This window comes from Capsicum annuum, chromosome 3 (genome assembly GCF_002878395.1).
Source record: "Capsicum annuum cultivar UCD-10X-F1 chromosome 3, UCD10Xv1.1, whole genome shotgun sequence".
NCBI classification, from domain to species: domain Eukaryota; kingdom Viridiplantae; phylum Streptophyta; class Magnoliopsida; order Solanales; family Solanaceae; genus Capsicum; species Capsicum annuum.
Window position 1 is genome coordinate 234,090,047 of NC_061113.1, and position 10,741 is coordinate 234,100,787.

The following is a 10,741-nucleotide window of genomic DNA, read 5'->3' on the forward strand; positions in this document are numbered from 1 at the left end:
TAATTTACTCAGAAGAGAATACGAACCAGAACTCCAGAAGCATGTATTTGATCCGTGTATGATCCATCTCTCTAGGGTGTTTTTCAGTAATGGTACTTCTTAAATTTTTCTTATTCTAACAATTTTATATTTATTTCTAGATTTTTTAAATCCTCTTAAAATCAAATTTAGTTGATTTAGAATTCTCAAACTATTGCAAAAAGTATTAGTTTTCAAATCCTCTTAAAATCAAATTTAGCTGATTTAGAATTCTTAAACTATTGCAAAGAGTATTAGTTGTCATTAATTCTGGTGACTTCTAATAAGGAAATATTTTATCATAAATATATTTAGTTAATTTTCAACTCTTAAATATTAAAAAAAATATTGAAAAGACGATTTTGTATAGAGTAAAGACTTTTAATGAATGACAAAAAGTTCAAACAATATTTTTAAGGCATTCACACTTTTAATATATTATAGATATAGATATAGATTATAGATATATAGATATAGATATAGATATAGATATAGATTATATATTATAGATATAGATTAGAGATATATGAGTGTGTGTGTATATATATATTATAAAAACTTTCAAGAACTAGTTAACAAAAATAAATCGAGGGGAGTAACTTGCTTTGGCTGGCACGACGACATTGGCAATTAATTAGCAAGTCAGATCGTGGATGTGTTGATTGAAAATTGGTTAGACAAAAGATAAAATATATAAAGTCCATTCACTCTTATTTAATACTGATATAATATGAGTTTTGAGTGACGAACATTATGAGTATTTATCCATGGCTTCTGCTTGTTAATTTTGTCATTACTACTAGAATTAAATTAGTATTCTTACTTTGAAAATGAATGATCATGTATTCGTCAATGACTATATATAAAAACTTTTGTAAAAGTTGATGTTGTTGGAATTTGATTTTCTCATTTTTCGACTCGCAAAGTTATTTATTTTTTGAACTGGTTGAACTATTATACTCTAATTTTTAATTATTTTGTCAGCACTATTCATGAGGAACCTAGTTACATTAATAAAACCGATGCAATGCATGTGAACCACCTATAAGTAAGCTTAAATTTGACACTTAAATAGAGGAGGAAATAAAAACAAAATCTTTATACACATTATAGCATCCAATGAAAATCTTTATATATTAATAGCATTGTCAGCTTGAATAGGAGTATTATGAAGGTGGAAATAGAGAATAGCGACTAGTAATTAGTTTAGGTAGATCGACATCGATTTCATTTAAGAAGATGGAAAGTATAGCTAAAATAAATTTATAAAGGATTACAAAACTGATTGACAAATATTATATAAGCTTTTGTTTTTTGGGACAAAGTAGGACTGAATGAGAAACTACCAATAGTTCCCTATACATTCAACGACTGAATATTATTGCTTGCTTATTACTCCCTCAAGTCCGATATAAATGAATTATTGACACTTATTTTATGTTACAAAATGAATGAATTGTTCTCCCACGCTCTGTGACGGGAAACAGTAGAATTTACAGATTGTTTTACACTACTTATACATTTGGAGTTTTGAACCTTAAATTAACTTAGAGATAGTCATTTGCAAATCGTCACCCTATTTCAAAATGAAAAAAGACATTCTGGATTATGCGTTGGTACCAATAGGCTTGCTCTTCATGGTGACTTACCATTTGTGGCTTCTTCTAGAAATGCTAGTTTTTATATTACCAATACATTAATCGAGATTCGTCCCAGAATGAGGTTCTAGCCGTACAAACGTCAAGGAACAACATAATATAATGGCATCAACACTTGTATAATCTACATCAACCCTAATAATGACAGTTGTATATCAGGCATTTTGGTATATGGACATTCACCAAGTTGAAGTAAAACCGAAGCACTGCATCTGAGGACTTCACACCCTTAGGGTGCAGTTCGAATAGTAAAGGTGGAAATAGGGAATAGCGACTAATAATTAGCTTGATCTCAATTTCATTTAGTAACGAGTAAAGTATGAATTCTATACGTTTCTGCACACAACGAAGTTACTAATAAGCACACACCAGTCAAGGCAACTAGGCAACCTAGTTCAAATAAACTGATAGTAAAACTGTCATCCAGGATCTAGCAGTCTGACTTAATCAATTTGGCAAGCTCAAAAAAGGGCAAGTAAATCTGCACGAGGAGCAATGAAAAGTTCCCCTTAACTTTAGCATCGCCTGCAGAGCAACCTCAAAGAAGTCTCATTTGTCCTGACACACTACCTGCATGTGACACCATGCACTTTAACTGAAAATTATTGGTTGCTTGCTAACATTGGGCACATTTTCTGATGGAAACTTCTCCTCAAGGCCTCCCTTTAAAACGCCAAAACATCGTGAAATGGTGCAGCTGAAAACTGAGTACATCTCCTCATGTGCAGGCTAGATCTCAGTTGTAAAAGTACTAGTCAAATAGCATCAGATGCATCCCCGGTAACTGGTAACTGGATACACGCTCAGGCTATAAAATATGTCGTCTATTGCACTAATTTTATTATATTATTATAAAACGGAATAGTGAGGAAATATACCAATCGGCCATTCTTACTTTGCATTTAGCAAGTTTAACTGTTCCATCATGCCAATTGCAGGTGCTGAGAAGCAGTTTCAAATACCAATCCCAGACTCCCAAGGACACTTCTCACTGCAGGATGGAGGTAAGAAAAACCTATCTGGAACAGGCACCTTTCAGGTCAATACATCTGTTAATTTAAGCTTAAGCTTCATGTTACCAGCTTGTACTAATAGCTCTTCTCTAGAATGATCGACTTTCAGGACTAAAGCTTGCTTGTTAAGCGAAGGAACACGGACAGAATCACCAACATTGGGAAGTTTCCTCCTCTCTGCTGCATAGGCAAAACAGATCATTACCAACAATGGTGGATATCTGATCCATGTAAAATAAAGAAAGTATAATAGATGCTAGCAAACCATTGACAAGAAATAGTGATCATCACATAAAAGAAAGAAAAAAGAAATTATGTTACCTGAAACAGGCAGCCTGGATGTACTGGCAGAGGACACAGCAGGAGTAGCTTCTGAAATTTCACTTTCTTCTTTAGCTTCACACTTCACAGTTGACGAGTGTCCATTAGTTTCCAGTATTTTCTGGGATGGTTGACTACAAATTGCACGATATTGTCGTGCACTCCTTTGAATGGAAGATCGTGCTACTGCTGCTGCATTAGATATTTCTTGTACCTTTCTCCATCTTAGACTGATGTTGTGTTCTTTCAGATTTTTTCTGGCAATAAGCAACTTGTGATGGAGATCTTTAGTGAGCCTAAACCAAATAGGCAGAGAACAAAAACACGTGATGTGAGATTTTCGATAGTTAGTTTACTGCAAGAAAGAAGAGCAAAAGGCTGCCGAGGGGAAAACAATCCTTAAGGAAATGAACTGTGAAATCTTCTGTCATCCAAACTTCTCAAATCATAAATGATCAGCAGAGATCTCAATCAGCTAAAGCTACTACCTTTGTTTCGATTTTATGACATTCTTTCCGTGTTAGGAAGTTTCAACGTTTTATTTATTTTACAAGGAGGAAGTTTGAGGGATGGCCTTGGCTCAGCGGTAAGCTTGCTTACCGTGGTGTGCCAGGGTCGGGGGTTCGAAACGCCCCTCCAGCGAAGCTGGGGTGAGGGCGCGTAGGTCAGGCCCGGAGTGGTCCCCCCCTCCCCGACACCTACGGAGTAGGTATGAACCGGGTCGTCCCTTTTACAAGGAGGAAGTTTAAATCGATATGATGTCTTTTCAATCAAACTAACTTTTCAACCATCATTAAATATTGTTCTTCCACTATCTCTACTGCAATGTGTCAAATTAACATCTTAAGTGCCAACTGCCACATACATCCGATGGCATCGGGTGATGCATTAGTATGAACATGGAACTCCTTATTCCAATCGGGAAACTGAGGGACTGGGGCTGACAACACACACTCATCCACATGCTTAAAGGATTAATACTGTTCTGGCTCCAACTGTTATTTGTTCTGCAATCAAATACGTCATATGTAATAAGATGGCGAGAAAGTGAAATGAAGAAGCAACTCCCTGTTAAAACAAATTTCCTATTACAAAATGGGTGTTTTCCATTTACCTCTACGTGCATGTAATTCAACTAGCAAGGGAACAGAAATCCACTTAGTGCAAGTTAAGGGTCAAGGTGGGATCATCATCCTGTCCTTCCCTTTCACCTTTTCTGCATCTGCCAAAAGGATATCCTATAAAAGGAAAAGGGAAGGATGAGGGCTGGAGGGATAGATGTTTTTTCCTCCCTTCTGGAAGCATTTACCCTCTCTTTGTTGTTTGGTTTCTCAGGTGGAAAGGAGAGGAGATTATTTATCTTGTGGACAAAAGTTGAAGGGATTCAATAATATTAACAGATGACAAACACCCTCATTTTTACTTGCTACTTATGTCATGCAAGTACACAACCTCTTTCTCTTTCTAATCCTCAATGGTATGAAATAAGAATGCAACGCACTAAGTTTACCCATCCATTGATGCATTGAAGGATATGAATCTATGATTAGTGGAGCAAAGGCAAACCTAACATTCGAGCTTATAAGAGCCACTTGCTCACAAACCGAAAAGGAAAGCCACTTGCTCACAAACCGAACAGGAAAGCCATACTTTCCAACAACGGACACAATTCATTTACTTTCCTTAGCTTTCTATGTTTCTCATCCTTAACTCTGTCTTATTTCATTTCGAGATGGTGAAACTAAAAAAAAAAAAAGGGGGGGGGGGGGGGGGGGGGGGGGGGGCAGCCCCGCACACTAAAGCTCCCACAGGGTCCGGGGAAGGGCCCCACCACAAGGATGTATGTATTGTACATAGCCTTACCTTGCATTTCGAGATGGTGAAACTAAGAGAATGTAAAATACAACAGAGCATTTCTGGTAATTTCTTTTATGAACAGCATTTCTGGTAATAGCATTGATTAGAACTGCTTTCACAAAAATTTTCAGCCAGATCAGCATATCTGACATAGATCATAAATCAAGCTCAAGTTGAAACCTTTTCCATCAAACAGCCACCAGGTCTGCCACTGGTCTGAACATTCCAACTGATGGTGTTCCCACTACCATAACTTTCATGATTTTCGCTTTGCTTCTGCAGACCAGCCAGACTTTTGTCACTCACTATTTCCCTGCTTTTGCATGTGAGAGTTACTGTAGTTTCCCCTTCTCAATTACCATCTACTACCCCATATCTTTCCTTTTTTCTCTATCAATACACACGCTCTCTCACTTTAGCTTCTTAGGTTCGGTTAGAGATCAACTACTATTAGGCTATTTCAGTAACTAGGATATGTATCTGCTAGCCATAGAACGCCGTTATTTGTTTCCATTTTTAACATTCTTCTGCTAAACAACTATCAACGGAGAGAAGATTAAAATCTATAATGGAATAAAATCAATCTTGAAACAGTTTCAACGACCAAAACTACCGCGTAAGGGAGGATAGATCTATTTTGGAGGGTCTATGGAATCAGCTAAGCAAAGCACAGGATCCTCACTTAAGAAGACGTTGAGACTCACGAACTTGCTCGTGAAAGTTCTGCTTAAATCGCTCCATGTCAAGTATAACCTGCATTACAATGTTAACAAGAAGTCTGAGAAAATTACCTGCTAGTCAATACAAATCAAAGTGCTAAAGAAAAACAGATTTGTGCATGTTCAGATCCACAAATATGAAGTCATAACGACTTATTATTGTGCTTGAATTAAATACTTTTCTTGTGCATAATTTTAACACTAGATCATATGGTGAGAAAGGAACTTTTGTTTCCGAGAACCAATTGAAATTACTAATGAAACTAAAATCAACAGAAGCTAAGCAAAGGTCAGCAAATTTCTTGGTGCACATGTTCCTATGGAGTGGCAATAAATCCAGTATCTTGGTAAGGAATCTATATATGGAATAAAAATAGGAAATTATATTAATCTTGTCTGGAAAAGTCATTTACGCATTTCAACTTTACGCATTATCTACTGCCCCATGAAAGCCGGCTTGGCAAAAAGATTCTCTTCACCTTTCTATACGCGCGAGTGAGGGAAAAGAACATTAAGCGGACGGAAAATGTACATGTGTCGCTTTTCAATTGGATGTTATACAATTTAATTATTATTTAAAAATCATTTCTTATTCTTTACACTTTTCTTCTTTTTTTTTTTCCTCACATTCCTTTTTTCAATCTTCCCCATGCCAACTTTCTTTAAAAAAACTCATCAGTGACCACCATTTCAAAATTGCAGCACCACCTTACCTCCCCTCTCTATCACACCATCACATTTTTCACTTACACCTTCACCCATAGTAGATATCTCCGTTTTAAACTCTGGCTGTAACTCTTTTCGACAGTGCCATTTTTTATGGGTTCTTTATCCTTTTTGGATCTTGAGTATGGGGTTTTATGGTGCCAAGAAAAATAATGGCCATTTCCGGAGCTTTTTCCCGTTCATGATTCTCGTATTACGGTAGGTTACGTGGTAACTGTGGCTTCGGTTCCGTCAAACCTTTACACTGACGATGTAAAATAACCTCTTTAAGAAACGGAGAAGCAAGATAAGGAAATGATCGACTCTGTTTTGATCTTTAAGCTAATCTGCTTTTGAAATCATACGATAATCCAAATAACTAAAAGTTGTTTCCAGTTTGAGTGGTGAATAGTTTGGCAGTAAAAGAGAAGATCACTTACTTTGAGCTCATTTGTAATAAGCTGCTCAAAACCCCCGAACTTGACCCTTTTTTGCTGACTGTCCATAGCGTGTAATACACGCGCGGACACGCGGAAAAAACTGCTGATGTGGATGCCCACATGGATAAATACCATCCACTTCCCTTATATTTATCCTATATTAAAAAATAACTCACTTCTACCCCTTAATTATCCGATTTCTCTCTAAAAAAAATTTATATTTTTCAGTCTTCCTCTGCTCCAAAATAGTGAAAGGTTGAATTGTCGTCGATCAAGTAAGCTATTATCTAAAAATTTATATTTTTTTTGTGTATGTTAAAAATATGAAACTATTTTTTTCCAATTAGTGTTTCATAGTAGTTTTCGAGTGTTTCATAGTAGTTTTCGATTTGAATTTTGAGGAGACTCACATGCACTAATACGTTTCTTATTATAATTAATGGAGTAAGAAATCATAATTTAAGTTAGAGGTTACAAAAATCGAATCGATATAATTGTTATTGATTTATCGCTATTGGGTTAACGATTTTTTTAATGATTTTGTAAAAAAAAAATTATTGGGTCATTGATTCAATTTTGATTTTTTTATTGGATTATTGGGTAAACCGATAACCCAATAAGTTTATGTTAAATTATTATTTTACACCCCATATATATATATATATATATATAAGTAGGATTTTGGTTGCAACTAAGATTTGTTTTTTTTTTTTTTCATGTTAGTTACTATTTTTTCTATTTTATGAGTATTTTTTATCGGTTAAATCGAAAATCAAATCGTTAGGGACTAAAAGTCGTTAACCAATATAATTACATACACCATAATGCATATAACCGAGGAATCCACGTTCGAAATTGTCATCAGACCATAAAATTCTCACAATTGGAGGAGACCCACATGCACAAACAAGTCTCCTATTATATTTCATAGAGTTAAAAATAAGTAGATAAAGTAGAAGTAATAGAATGATTTTTTTCTAGATTGGAAGTTAAATAGGTAGAGGGATAGTTGAATTTTTTTTAAAAATATAAGAAAAATAAATTTTTTTCGTTTTTTAAACATTAAAAATGTTGATTTGGCCGAAAAATCACTCCATCACGCGCGTGATGGAGTGTTAAACCAAACATTTTGCCATGTCAGCAAAAAAGGGCCACACGACTTACTAAAAAAATAAGTTCAGGGGTACTTAGGACAAATCAAAGTTCAGGTGTACCATGAATAAAACGTGACAAGTTCAGGGGGTAATATATACTTCTCTCAAGGATGCACATTAGCAATACAGGGATAACTATAACATGCCATGCAAATTTTCTATCAATTACAAGTATCAGTAACCTGAATACTAGTTAATGGTATCATATGCAAGTACCTCATTGATTTCTGCACTAACAGCTCCATAAAGTTCACGGGCCTTGTACACAATAACATCAGGTATCCCTAGCCTTTCGGCTATATTGATTGCATTTGACAGTCCTGCAGTTGGGGAAGTCCGAAAATTAGAGATCCTACCAAAAAACAATGCCATGATCACCTTATGATAATAAGACATCAAAGTTCTAAATTTTGCCATAGAGAGAATATCCTCCGAAATTTGTCAATTGATAATATAATACGCAATTATCCTTGATTTCTCTTGTCATCAGAACCCATCCCCTTTCGCCCCATCACATAAAAAGGTAACTGGATAAGGAGTAAATCTGCTTAACACAGCCACGGTTCAAATAGCTGTTAATTTGAATTATGCAGATGTGGAAACTGCATAAGAAGACATGTCAAACACATGCTAGAGCCCATACTACAACAACAACAACATACCCAGTGTATTCCCACAAGAGTGGGGTCTGGGGAGGGTAAGATGTACGCAGTCCATACCGCTACCTCCGAGGAAGTAGAGAGGTTGTTTCCGATAGACCCCCGGCTACAAGAAACAATGAAAAAATAATGGTAAAACAAGAAAGCTCAGCAACTACTAAGTAGGTCCAGTTTTTGAAGACAGCCTGCACATTTACGTATCTGATAATGCAAGGTACACTTGAACCAGAATAAACAACTTATCAGACTGCCTGCACTTTGTACAGAATTGTGCAATCCCAATACTCTGGTGATTAACTAAATCATAGTATACAAATTGATACAAGAGTATACCATGGTTTTACTTGGTACTATCTCTATGATGAGCTTAAAACAGGTTATCTTAGGCACATAAGGTAATGCTTGAAAATGTAAAGGTTTTGAGAAGTACAATAAATAGGAAAACTACATTTCAAGAATACTTTGTCACAAAGATTGTGCCCTGAAATATTTGATCTGGGTCCAAAGAGGTTCCTTTTTCCTTTTTAAGCAAGCAAGAAGTATCATTTCTTCTCTTCTTTTTGCCACAAGAAGTAACACGACATACTATGATCAGTCATATAAGAAACTCCAAGCCCATCAAGAAACTACCACATGGATACAAGGACAACCTGGTATTCCCAAAAGAATCCTATAAGTTGGTTTCAACTTCATTTCATCGAACTCCATACATGCATTTTCAAAGGCATGATTGCTGTCAAGTACATTGTAGCACCATGATGTTAGAGGAGGTAAGTCTTTTGTCTCATATACAGCAGTTCCATCTTAGCATTGAGCACCTGTATTTAAGGGTTTTAAGTTCTCCATGATGTGTGGTAGCTATAGTCAACAAACTCCCAGATTCTGCAAAAGATTCCAGTAATGACATCCCAAGTGCAGCTCCTTCTAGAGGATTTGTCCCTGCCCCTACCTACAAGATGAAGAATACACACTATGCTCTTTATGAAGGAAAATGTCCAGTCGTTCCATGCATAATTTCACTGGTTCATAGCAACAAGATAGCTGTGTCTCTGGAAGAACAAATGAACAACTGCTGAAGTCCCAGTACATACTTCATCTAATAGCACAAGTGACATGTTTGTTGAGTGAGACCGGATTTTCTGCAAATATGGACAAGAAATCATATAAAGTTTCAGCATCTGGATCTAAAAAGAACACTTCAAAAATGTAGACATTACTGTGGCTGGAGAATAGCTGTAAATGATATCATTAGAGACACGTTCAAAAGATCAACTAATTGAAAAATGCTCTGATTTGGATTTGTCTTTGATCAAGAATGGTAACAATAACTTTAAGCTTATGCTACATTTTACATTAAACATTCGACCTGAAAATTTCATAAGTTGGAATAATGGCCTTGGGAAAAGGAAGATCTTAAGACAATAAAGCAAATAGAGCATTTAAAAAGGGAGTCGAACATTTACAGAAAATGCTTGCGAAATCATCAAGCATCACGGACAACAAATAACCTAAAATTGAACAAAGATCGAGCACGTCATAAAACCAGTGAAGTACTAATGAGCCAAATTCCGCTAAATCAATCCATCAAGGTAGCTGATAGCCTGGTACAACAGGCCTCGTGTGCAGGATGCTAAATAATTCCTATCCAAGTAGCTAAGTTTTTAATCATCATCAAAAAATAATTCCTCGGAAGCAGAAATAACCTATTTTAACAGTAAGTATCTTATAACTATACCAACTGATTCAGTAAGTATACCGAGTAGCAATACAGAATGCTTGGGCAGTTCGAATGTGCATGGTTATAAATTAAATATAACATGCCAGTCAGCTAAGCAGTATATTCTTTATGGCGTCAACACATAATTTGTTTTCTCTGACAGCTTTACCACCAGGGATGTCCACTATTTAGCCACATTATCTAATGTTTTCACCTTTTGTCCCCGTTCATTCAATCCAGATACATTCCACGGACTAACATGCCCTAAGTTATCAAAGACATTTCAATATTTTGAATTCTGATACTAACAGTTTTATGATTTATAAATTTCTGAAGTGTTCTTTTCCTTAAAAAGAGAAGTCCTTGAACCACCATACTGGAAATGATGACAAGTGTAATCAACCTGAACCTCAAAATACTGAACTATGTAAGTGAAATTTAGAACAGATGGATTACAGTTATATCTGTAGTAACTTTCTT

At 35.8% G+C, this 10,741-nt stretch overlaps 1 protein-coding gene across 1 annotated transcript in view; it reads right to left on the reverse strand.

Moving 5' to 3' along the window:
• Positions 1-1,944: 1,944 nt before the first annotated feature.
• Positions 1,945-10,741, reverse strand: part of LOC107862975 (endonuclease MutS2) — a 25,139-nt gene continuing 16,342 nt past the window's right edge. Inside the window, exons 13-19 of the mRNA XM_047408681.1 lie at positions 9,636-9,683; positions 9,363-9,493; positions 9,195-9,277; positions 8,102-8,205; positions 5,550-5,620; positions 3,011-3,306; positions 1,945-2,869 (exon numbers count right to left, since the gene is read on the reverse strand). Of these exons, the coding sequence (XP_047264637.1) occupies positions 2,712-2,869; positions 3,011-3,306; positions 5,550-5,620; positions 8,102-8,205; positions 9,195-9,277; positions 9,363-9,493; positions 9,636-9,683 (891 nt within the window). The 3' untranslated portion in view covers positions 1,945-2,711. The remainder of the gene's footprint in view (positions 2,870-3,010; positions 3,307-5,549; positions 5,621-8,101; positions 8,206-9,194; positions 9,278-9,362; positions 9,494-9,635; positions 9,684-10,741) is intronic.